The 12259-nt window shown below is 33.8% G+C and overlaps 2 protein-coding genes across 2 annotated transcripts; both read right to left on the bottom strand.

The window, feature by feature from the left end:
* Positions 1-3992: 3992 nt before the first annotated feature.
* On the bottom strand, positions 3993-7298 carry LOC142531989 (SUPPRESSOR OF GAMMA RESPONSE 1-like). Its single transcript, XM_075638283.1, has 6 exons — positions 7010-7298; positions 6007-6139; positions 5548-5734; positions 4960-5456; positions 4598-4888; positions 3993-4505 (listed from the first exon to the last, which is right to left on the bottom strand). Exons 1-6 carry the CDS (start codon positions 7015-7017, stop codon positions 4452-4454), a joined length of 1170 nt encoding a protein of 389 aa, XP_075494398.1. The 5' UTR covers positions 7018-7298; the 3' UTR covers positions 3993-4451.
* Positions 7299-7978: 680 nt separating this feature from the next.
* LOC142530780 (serine/threonine-protein kinase STY13-like) lies at positions 7979-11678 on the bottom strand. The gene is made up of 6 exons (XM_075636612.1): positions 10951-11678; positions 10434-10566; positions 10029-10224; positions 8927-9051; positions 8673-8831; positions 7979-8575 (listed from the first exon to the last, which is right to left on the bottom strand). The coding sequence occupies exons 1-6, from the start codon at positions 11079-11081 to the stop codon at positions 8264-8266; spliced, it is 1056 nt and encodes a 351-aa protein (XP_075492727.1). The 5' UTR covers positions 11082-11678; the 3' UTR covers positions 7979-8263.
* Between the last annotated feature and the right edge of the window lie 581 nt (positions 11679-12259).

The raw sequence follows: 12259 nt of genomic DNA, 5'->3' as shown, positions 1-12259 counted from the left end.
TATTCTTAGCATAAAAAGTAATACTTTTTCATGGATGACCCAAATAAGAAAAAATTGGTTACATTTTTACCTTAATTATCATCACCAACAAATTTTCAGAGGCTTAAGAGGTATTCAAACTTTGGTTTAAATTGAAAAAAATTTAAATCCAATTCGAAGAAATCAAAAATCAAAATTTTTAATTCAGATATAAATATTTAAATTGAATTTTAAATGGTTCGGTTTCGGGTTATGTATCTTGAAACTGACCAACTGAAAAAACCCAAAATTTAATTAAATCAATAATTTTATGAAATGATATATAGTGAATTGAGAATTGTTTTTGTTAATTTTTTTGTTGATTGTTATTAATTTAATTAAAATTTATATTAAAAAGTTTTACTAAAAAATAACTGAAAGATTATATTGTAAAATATATTTTAATTACTAATTCAAATGATTGTCAAAGTCAAATCGAAATAATTGAATCGTAGAAAATAACCGAAACAATAAAATTAAATCTACGACAAAGTCAATTATATAATTTTTGCATTAACATAATCGTTTTGGTTCGATTTGATTTGGACATTTTTTAATCTAAATCTCGAACCAAACAATGTTTTTGGTTTAGCTAACTTTGAATCCCGCGATCGACTAAAACCGATCCAAACCTATGTTTGGTTTCATTTGACTCGATTTTTGTTTATCCCTACGTGGTATAACATCGTTGCATCGATGAAAAATAAAATTATAACACAACGAAAAAAAATTATTACGCAAAGATCAAATTTCGATCGATTAGAGGACCAAAACCTTATTCAGATCAACTAATACGACGATTTTTAAAATGTTTCTAACTCAAAATTTTCTTGTTAAAATATCAATTTTTTTTGCACCGCACCATATATTTTTTTATTGCAATTTAGTAGGAATCAATAAAATTATTTGATGGTGAGTTTTATAATTGTACATCAGCATTTACTTTGATGTATAATTGGATCACATGGCTGTCAATTATCTGTTGCTTATTAGGAGGGCAGTATTTTTATTTTCTCACATGGCCTTAAATTCACTTCTTTTATTTTCATTTTAAAATTAATGTTATTTTTGACTTTACAATTTATTGGCAATTAGGTCAACACTTATATTCAACATTTATATTTTTATTAAATTTATGTGATTAAAAATTATCCACGCTTAATCGAAATACAAAAACAATACGTCGGTTTGCATTGATTGAAATACAAAAACAATATGTCGGTTTGCATTGATTTTTTACTGGAGTAGGTATCTTGTGAGACGGTCTCACGAATCTTTATCTGTGAGACGGGTCAACTCTACCGATATTCACAATAATAAGTAATACTCTTAGACTAAAAAGTAATATTTTTTCGTGGATGACCCGAATAAGAGATCTGTCTCACAAAATATGACTCATGAGACCGTCTCACACAAGTTTTTGCCCTTTTACTGGATCGGTTTTAAAATAAACTAAACTGAAAAAAATGGGTTTGATTCGAAGTTTCGATTAAAAAAAAATTCAAAACGATAAAACCGATTGTTAAATATTCAAATAATATAACACCTGGTTAAAAACTTAATTTACTATAATTTCTTTGTATTTTATTTAATTTATTTCTTAAATATATTTATTTCTTTTTACTATTTTTCGAAACATGTTTATTGATATAGGTGATTGCGGATTATAAATGATTGCTGGTGTTAAAGTAATTCATTTTTAGGGTTTTTAGGTTTTATGCTTAAATTTGTGATGCCATTGCCAAAAAAATTTTGTTTTTAAATACCTTAATGTTTAGTTATAATCATAATATATAATTTTAAAATTTCGAATTATGTTTAAAAATAATCAAAATATTTCATTTTAAAAAATTATTTTAAAGTTTTTGATCCAAACCAAACCGAAAAAATCTAGGTTTATTTTGGTTTGATTTTAAGGTGCTGAAATGCTTCCTCATGCATGTAAGATTGTTAGTTGTGTTCCCTCAAGCTAGACTATAAAAAACAAGCCCACAAGTTCAACTTGATTTACTAGAGTTCATTTGTGAGCATGTTTTCGAGTCAAGAGCGGTTCCATGGTTTTAGCGATGGAACCGATCAAAACCAGATCGGAACCGGTCCACAGGACCTTTAAGCAATGCCTACGCCTACCCCTTATCTCATCTGCTCCAAAATGTCTATGCTCAAGTGTTTATCATCTAATCCGAAACAAGCATGAAATGTGTTCACCTTTACGGTGGATTTTCATATTTAAAATACAATGGCGTTTCCGAATACTAGTTGCTTTAGATTTTTTTAATATATATAGGTTAATAGAATTATAGAATTTTTTTTAATAAAAAAATACATTGAACCATGTCATCTAGAGATGTTCAAAAACAGCAGTCCAAACTGCAAAACCAAGTCGCATGGTTAGGTTCGGTTTTCTGACAATCACCATGTGGATGGTTTTAAAATCGACCGTAAGGTCGTCTTCAACCACAAAATCTATTTAGGCGTAAATTTTACATTAAAATAGTGCGATTTTTGCACCAAATACAACATTAATCTCCAATCCATTTACTTTCAAATCTTACACAAAAAAAAAATATTTCCGAAATATTCTTTTTATTTTACATATATTAATTATTATATTTTATTTAATATATTTTAAGTACATAGGTTTAAGAAGAGAATAGAGTTCTGTACATGGATTTAAGTACAATTGACGATCTAGAAATGTGTGAAATAGTTCGAATTGAACGAGCAGAAATTATGCAAAAAAGAGAAAGACACAAACAACAAGATGTTGACACGTTTGGAAAATATTTAGATGATTTTGGAGGATACATATCAAATTTACCAGATTATTGATTATCCAGTTTGTTTATCTTCTAAATTTATTTTCATTTCGATTATTGTTTTGCATTTGTATTTGAATTATGTGTTTCAAGTTGCATTTGTATTTTGATGATCTTTTTCAACTTAGTTATGAATTGTATTGTTATATTAATTTTTCGTATTTGTATTAAATTATATTAATTAAAAATCATAAAAACAAATTAGTTTTTAATTATTAATAATTAACATAAATAAATAAATATTTTAAAATTCAACAATTATTATTTTATAAGTTGTATGATTAAATATCTAATTATTAAAATAATAAAATAAATATTATACTATTAATTAAATAATATTTATAATTTTAAATACAAATATTTATATTAAAAAAATTTAAAAAATAAAAAAAAGAAAAAAGAAATATTTGGCACCACAGAAGAGAGGGGCTGTGCTATTTTAGCAAAATAGCGCAGCTGCCATTGGAGGAATTGAAGTTGCAACACTATTTTGGTGTAGCCTAGATTAAAAAAATATATACCAAAACAAACCGGTTATATAATATTACAAATTATGGGATAAAGTTTGTTAATTTTGTGTGATTTATTTTGAATATATGAATACTTTATTTGATTTTTAGTTTGTTTTCTTTATTAGTTAACTTAGTAACACACTTCAATTAAATTGAAAATTTATTTATTACATATTTAGTCCAAATAAACATGATTACAATCCTAAAATTTTAGGTTTTTCTTTATAAGTTGCAAAAGTTTATAACCTGCACAAGTATTTTAATTAATGTGTTCTATTTATAATCATTATAGTCCTCGATCAAATAAATATTCACTCAATTCCTAGTAAATGTTCATTGTTACATTTTTCAAATTATAATATTTGACGCACTAATTCACTCTGAAACTCATAAATTAAAATTAATCATCCAAACCAGACCGAACCGAACAAATCCATAATCCATGGTCGATTTGGTTTGGCTGAAAACGAATTCATTGTTTGGTTTGGTTTTAAATTTTGTAAAATTGATAAAAGGAGGCAATTGCTCTTTGATTATTTCATAAATCGGGCGTCCTCATTTCCGTTATAATTCAACTTTATAACTATGAATTTCAAATCTATTTTCGAAATCAAATAACGAATTTCAAATGACTCAATTCAAATGCACGCTAATGTTTTTAAAATTCACAGTTGCACCACCATACACGTGAATTATGAATTCTTACATTGGTTTTGTTTCTTGAACCATAATGTTTTACACAAACGTAATATTTAAGGGATCTGAAGGGAGCATATATAGCTCGATAGCATTTCAGATCAAACGTACTCGAGCCACGAAAAACCAAAACTGGACTCGTATTTCTTCGTTACGGATGAATCGGTTGCAGAGAACTCTAAAACATTCCAGCAGATTCTGACGTGCTAAGCTGAAAATACAGGCAAATACAGCGTAGGCGTTTGCCTGGAAAGCAAGCCAGGTACCGTTGCGAGTGAACTTTTTTCTTTAATTTTTCTCCTTTTTGTTAATTTTCTTCCTCAGTTCTTGAATGTCAAGTGCCCTGAATAAGGAAGGTAGATGATTCGTTTTTCGATTGCCATCATATGTGAAAGTTCTTGACAATCTATAACTGATTCAACCAATCAAACACACTGTCTTGAGAGGCAAACTGTAAATCCTACAGCATGGAACAGTATATCAAGATTATAAATTTTATGTAAACTAACTTAAGAGATGGTGTAATGTACATTTGAAGGATAAAGGGTTTACCGAAAGATTGAAATCCGGGGGGGTATCGAGTTCAATGTTGTCAAGATCTGATATTCCACCGGAAGCAGTGACATCTCTTGTATCGCCACCCTCCTGAGCTAAAGAGGAGTTATGTCGCCTTGGATCACCAAACATCGTGTTAGAATCAATTATTTCATTGCAAAATAGTGAGTTTACATCCACAAAGTCAGCGGCTTGCGATTCTCCAGCCAGACAAGTGGCATATTCCACTTCATCCTCGAGCCAAAAACCAGACGGAGGATCCGATGGGTCTTTGAGATTCTTTGCGTTCTACACCAGAATACAACAGGTTACTACTATGTTGAAATTCGCATTACTTCAAGGGGTGAAATCTCACCAACCTGGACAAATGACTTTATCAAATGATCATCTGAGCCACCATTGAAGGAGGGGGTGTTATGTGGCCGGGGAGGATCAGGAGTAGACATCTTGGGAGTTTTTGGAATAGCCTGAGTCAACCCCAAGTCAAATTCTTCTTTTACAATGGAAGTTTCATTATACTCATTCTCCTTCTGTGGTTGATAGAAAATTCTGGAAACTACGTATTCTCCTTCTCGTTCATCTTCATTAGCACCAAGATGGTACTGGTGCATTACCCAGTTACATTTATCAGGCTTGGACCCCTTTTTTGAAGGTGCATAAAGTACCATAATTTTCTTAAAACCTTTCAGCACTACATTTTCCATCACAGGTTTGGTCTTCCCAGTTTTATGCCAGCGAACATTCGCCTTTATCGTGCTTTCTTGACCATGGATTCTCCTGCGCTTCCGGTGACCACTAGCATATGCATTAATAATTCTGTAAAAGAAATGAAAACTACTTCCATCTTTTTTAGCACCTGAAACATTTGTACTTGATGAATTACTAAGAGAAGAAACAATATAAGTTGTAACTCACTCATCCAAAAGTTGGGAGCGGAGCTAACTCACCAGGAAGATTTTCGGGGTGAGTGTAACATATGCCCTCATCGCCTTCTAGAGTTGGGATAAATTCATCAATGAACAAGTGTGGTTCTGAATCCCCCACCCCACATTTTGCAGCCAAATGGCCCAACAGCTCAACATCAGATGGATCAAACTTCACACCAACAGGGAGGCCGGGCCATTCATGAGAAACCTGAATTTTGGGGGGAAGGGGTGGGGTGTGGATTAATTTCACAATAACCAATTTTAGCCAAAAACGAGCCAGCTCCATGGAGATCTCCAACATTCACGCCAGAAGAAAATTTCAGTTGTTAAATATCGAATAAGACGTTGTCTTCTAACTTTTCATATTACAGACTATTCTGAACAGGATGAAAAATTGTGAGCCATGGATAAACGCTGAGATATTATTTTATGCTTAATAGTTGAAAAACTACTCAGATTTTTAAAGATGTTGGAGCTCACATCAGTATTATCTATGTGGTAATGACAATTTGGACACTCCTTATTTGCTCCACAATCTTTGATTTGATATGCAGCCGGAAGACCTGCATTTTTCACTTTCTTAGCAAGTCCTCTGCTATCAATAAGCCAAGTCCTGCATTGTTTATAAATTAGGCCAAGATAAACAAAAGAAACACATTTGAACCAAAAAAATAAATGCATTCGTAAGAAACAGCCGTTGAGTTGAACTTCAACTTCTAAGTTAAAGGTGTGCCTCTTCAAATTCGAGGCCGCACCTGCAGATGTGAAAGAAAGAAGACACCAAACTTTATGATAAAAGGGCATATGCAGCATCAGACGAACACACTTTCATGACTCTATAACTGATAAAGAAATTAAGTCGAGATACATCCTCTATATTTATGGCGGTCCCTCAATTTTGAAGTGTAAAGTAATGAACTTTAAGTTGGGAGGATGTCAACTATCGCTCTCAAATTGCCAAGATTCAACAAAAACTACATTTTAGTCAGCTATAGAAACACATTCATCTAAATGAAGAACCGTTTTGCACTGATTTCAATTCTATATTTCCAGCTATTGTGATGATATTGTTAACTTTTTTATTTACAATATAGAATTACAACCATTTCTACACCCCCGAACCCCTCTCGACACTCTTTCCCAAAGAGAAAGAAGACAAAGTTTCAGCAAAAACTTAAAAACGAAAACAAATAGAAGGCATATTCCATAAAATATGATGGGCTCATCAGCACAGCTCCTAACACTTTCTTTGGTAGTATTGCGGCTAATAATCGAAACCCAGAAACTATAAATCAAGAGCAAAGAAATGTGTAGCCGATACATTCTTTACCCATTAAAATCACTCTGAATCTTTCACAGAAAAAAAAAAGAACCATTCACATTGAAAATCGATTGGTCTTCCGAGATTAGATTATCCCCTTTCCACTCCAATAATTCAAAAGGAAAGCTGCAAATTCACATAGAAATTCACGTTTCAATTTACCTAGCCATGATTTAGGACAATATAAGCACAATGGTGATCAGAATGCATTCGAAGCTGTGAAGAGAGTGCCTGTGAACTTTTCTCTTCTCTCCACTTAGCTTTGTGAATCAGTGGTAAATGAGCGGGAAACTCCCCCTTTGGTTCGGATTTGAACCTCAGGCATGTGTGGACATGAAATCGACATAAACGCGCAGAGCATGGGGCCACGTATGACCGAAGCTAACTACGAGCCTATTCCCGAACGTTGCGGTGGGGAAGAAAATTCTCTGGTTACTTAAGACTTGCCCTCCAAGCTATTAATAGAAAACTAGAGACTCTTTGGAAAGTGTTTTAGGCCTTTTAGGATAATTTATTTACTACTTTTTTCCCCTTAAAATAAGGTTGTAAGATTTTTTATAAGTTTATAGATATTGGTATATTTGCTATTATAATATAAAATCCTTTTGTTATAAAAAAATATATATGATATTATGACATATTACATTTAGTTAATTATAAGAATATTTTTTAAAAAAATATTAAATAATATCTTAAAAAATAAATTGCACTTGTCCATTATTTCTAACTGTTTATTTACATTGACTGAGTCTCATGTGAGACCATCTCACAGATCCTAAAATGTGAGACGGATCAATCCTACCCATATTCACAATAAAAAGTAATACCCTTAGTCTAAAAAGTAATATTTTTTCATGGATAACCCGAATAAAAGATCCGTCTCACAAAATACGACCCCTGAAACCGTCTCACACAAGTTTTTGTCATTTACATTTTACAAAAAAATAATAATTTTACTTCTCAAAAAGCTGCTTTTAATTGATTTTTTTTATATATAAAAAAAGCAATTTACATAGGATCCCAACCTACTTGAAGAGCATGCATTAATTAATATACTTGATAATAAACTATTAAAATCCAGGATCTTCTTGTGTCTTGGATTCCCTTACCATATCCAGATAGGAAATCAGGTGATGGGATAACTGATATGACTGTAAAATGTGCGTTGCATTGTACAATGAAGCTTGGATTAGCTTGCATTAATGAAGATTACAACTGAACTCTTTAGTTATACTTGAAGAGAAAAGAAGATCTCATACAACCAACATTGGATTCGATCTTTTCTTCCCCTCCCCTTTTATATTATCGATTTACGATATCAAGTCGACTTGGTTGTATGCCTGATTTTTTTCTGCAGATGTTCCAGCTTCACTCAAGAAAATTGCCCTGAAGAAAATTGACTGTGTTTGGCGAAGATCAGCAGCACATGTTAAAACAGAAGAACCATCTTGGCTTGTTCTCCATCGGTGTCTTGGGCGTGTCGCTCGTGTCATCCCGTTTAGCCATCAACGAGCTTGTGCCTGGGGATTCTGGCGGGAAGGTGATGTTCTGAGTAGAGAAAATCCTGAGTGGCAAAACCGGTTCTGGTGGTGAAATCGTCGATAGATAATGCAAGAGCATGTGTATTATCTGAGTGAAGTTGGGCCGAGCATTCGGATCGTCCTTCCAACATGAAGTCACTATTAAAGCTAAATCCTCTGGTAGATCATTTGAACTCGGCCTTACATTCTGATCAGAAAAAAGAGACAAATAACAAATTAGGAACATAGTTTGGTTTACCAGTCTAAGGAAATCCGTGTATCAGAGCGAAGAAGGGGATTTTTACTTTAAAAGCCGCGGCATAGGCTGCTTGTAAATTTGACATGCCTTCAAAGGGTAACTTATTATGTATCAGTTCCCACAGCACAATTGCGAAACTGTAAGCATCCACCTTATGGTTGTAATGCTTCTTTTCTCCACGTCTCAAGGTGACTGTGCTATAGAGCTGGAACCAATAATTTTGGAAAAAATGAAGAAACCTCAGTACTATCGGCGACCACAAAAATCATGGGACATAATGGGAAAAAATTGGTAAAGTACCTCTGGAGCCATCCAGCGATAGGTTCCAGTCTCGGCCGTCATCATTTCTGTCAATGTTTCTTCTCTTGCTAAACCAAAATCCGCAAGTTTTACAGTTTTATGGTCTGCTGTCAAGAGTAAGTTTTCTGCAGGAAATAAATAAGTACTTAATAGACAAGCTTAGACCAAGGAATCGTAGAACCGAAACCGAACCTGAACCATGAACTCACAGTTCAATTCCGGCTCCTCAATTTAAAGAACTGATACTGTAAATTAATTTTCAGTTTTTAGATCTTCTAGTATACTTGGACATATTAAATTATGTAATTAAACTATCTGATCTTTATATATTTAATTTTACCCCAGATTAATGTTATTTTATAGTATAATCGTTGAACAATTAGTTTTTCAATCCCACATTATATCGTTATTTTTCTTTTTCCCTTCAACTTTTAAAGACTAAATTTTAGTTCAAATTGATTCAAACCAGAACCACCATAGGCCGAAACCGTATCCAAGCAGTTCCATTCCGGTTTCATCTTTCATTGGAACAAGAACGGCTGTTTTTGGAACCGTGGTCGGGCATAGACGAGCGTGAATAAGTGTATAATGAACTATGTATTGGTTATCAGAGCGTGAACAACATTATCATGAACTATGTATTGAAAAAATGAAAAAGAGACATAAAAGATCATCTCGATCGTATTTTCAATACAAACACTCCAGTTGTCAGCTTTTGAAGTGAAAGTTCAGAGATTCACGCATCAAACGATGGCGGGATCATGCATCCTTGAATTGGTAATTGATTTCAGAATATGCAAACCTACGAGGCTTTCACAGACTAAAGTAGCCTGAGAGAACTGAGATGCTCTTCCAGAGCATTTTGCAGGAAAGAAACTATAACTTCTCTTGCCCAGACGGGCTGGAAATCAGGTTGATAACAATATCTACTTATTTTCTATTAAATCAGTCTCATATAAAAGAACAAGCAAGTAGTCGGTGATCGCTACAAAAGTTTTATATATGATAAAAGTAATAGATACAAGGTAGACTAGTTTTCACGCTGATGGATACAATTAAATATACGCGTCTGATAATCCAAAGAAGAGAAAATGAAACATACCAGGTTTCAGGTCACGATGTATAATTCCATGAGAGTGCAAACACTCCATGGCACGGGCTATGTCGAGCGCAAATCCAACGGAAACACGCATGTCCAGACACCTTGGCCTCATATTTACCAAGTACTTCCGCAAAGTCCCACCAAGGAGAAGCTCAGTCACTATCACCATCACAGGTTCCTTGCAAGCTCCAATAAACTGTATATAACAACAATATAGTCTCAGACATCGACAATTTTCATGATCACCAAAATGGAAGCAGGGGCAGACCAAAAGGAGCTGGCAATATCTTCCAACCGAAAACATTAAATTTCAATTCCCATTTCCTTTAAGTTTCTCATGCCGAAGTTTTACGCCTCATATAAAGGACACGGCATGAATCCAGGAATCTAAATGTAAGACACAACCTTGACCAAGTTCTTGTGTTGGACTCGAGACAGCATCTCAACTTCTCTTCCAAACCTGGCGTCCCTCTTAGCGATCTCTTCGGGCGTTTCTCCTCTGTGAACAATTTTGATGGCCACATTCTGGTTTTTATATCTGAAGGATTGTGATTAACAGAAGGCAAATTAACTTCTTCATGATCAGCCAATATAGCAAAATATATGTTCCAGAGCAACAACCTAGTTAACTAAGTGGAATTTTCATTATACAGCATACAGTTTCTAATCATAAATACAATCCCTTCGAGCACACGGACCAATAAATTCAGTAATGCGCGATTTAGTTTCTGAGGCAAAAGATATGCTGGATATTTAAATCTTGGCAAAGAGGAATGACAATGTCAACCTCTTGTGAAGATCAAAGATAAAATTACAAGTAACATAAACAATCTTGAAGCAAGGTAATCAATTCCTTGTCTAGTTCCAATTTCTTCAACTCGAATTAGAGATCAAGATTCAGACAGAACATAAGTCGACTTACTTTCCCTCGTACACTTTGGCGTGAGCTCCTTCTCCAATCTTGGGTCCAACAAGAAGAAGCTTGGGATCAATCAACCACTTGGAGTCTAAACAAAGTTCAGCCCCTGAGTAGAATCCATTTCCAGATCCCATCCTTCACTCTATGTTCCGCTCAACTTATCTACACAACAGAAGCTAACATCTACTCTAAAGCCTCACCAAGTAAAAAAATTTCACCCCCTAATCCAACATTTCACGCAAATCCCACATCAGAAATACTCCCATAAGCAGTCCTGTCACTACCCAGCAGCATTTACCATCCAAAGGTCAAAAACCCATACCCCAAATCTTGTACAGAGATTACTGAATCTGAAACACAAGTGTCAAAGTTCTTGCAACCACAGAATGATGCGACCCTAATGATCTCACACCGATTCACACCCACCAAAGATCCTTCCTAAACAGAACAGATCAATGAATATCGCCAGAAAACAGATGAAAGGGGACACCCAGAATCCAAAACCAATCAAGAAAAAGGTAATCTTGGATGGGTATCAAGTACAAAAAAGGTCGTATTGTTTTCTAAATTTGCGAGATGAAGTGGGGTTAGTATGTTTATTTACGCCTTTCCTCACCGCGTTGTACTGTTTCCCGTACTCTTTGATCTGCGAAGATGGAATAAAACCGCGGAGGAATAGAGTTGAGCCCGTGTCAGGATCAGGATGGGGTCTGTATTTTGTCTTCTTGAATATTTTAACGTATAATATATATACGTGAGGCGGAGTCCGGGGATTGGAGGGGACAGTAGAAGGGCAAAGTGGGAAATAGAGTAGATGCCCATTTGAAGAGAGTGGGGATTGGTGAGGACATGAGGGCAAAATGGGAAATAGACTAGATACCCATTTTGGGAAAAATAAGATATTTTAAGATGTAATAATACATTATTTATTTTACTTCTATATTTTTTAAAAAATAAAGAGAGAAATTATTAAAAAAGTGGCACATGGAAATTGACAGTTGCATAGGGGACAAGGAAACTCGAAAAATTATGATGATTCCACCAGTCTCCAATCAGATTCGTGCTTCCTTTTTTTATGATTAATTAATGCGCATTTTGATTGGTTTTTTAGTACAGTGATCCCATCAAATTTAACGTTATCCATTATATCTCGTCTTAATTAACAAAAGAAAATTGATAAAAAAAAAATAGTAAATATCGTTGTGAGACGATATTACGAATCTTTATATGTAAGACGGGTCAAATCTATCGATATTCACAATAAAAAGTAATACTCTTATCATAAATGGATGACTCAAATAAGATATTTGTC

The sequence above is a fragment of the Primulina tabacum genome, chromosome 17, assembly GCF_025594145.1.
Source record: "Primulina tabacum isolate GXHZ01 chromosome 17, ASM2559414v2, whole genome shotgun sequence".
Taxonomy (NCBI): Eukaryota; Viridiplantae; Streptophyta; class Magnoliopsida; order Lamiales; family Gesneriaceae; genus Primulina; species Primulina tabacum.
This window is presented reverse-complemented; position numbering and strand designations above follow the sequence as displayed.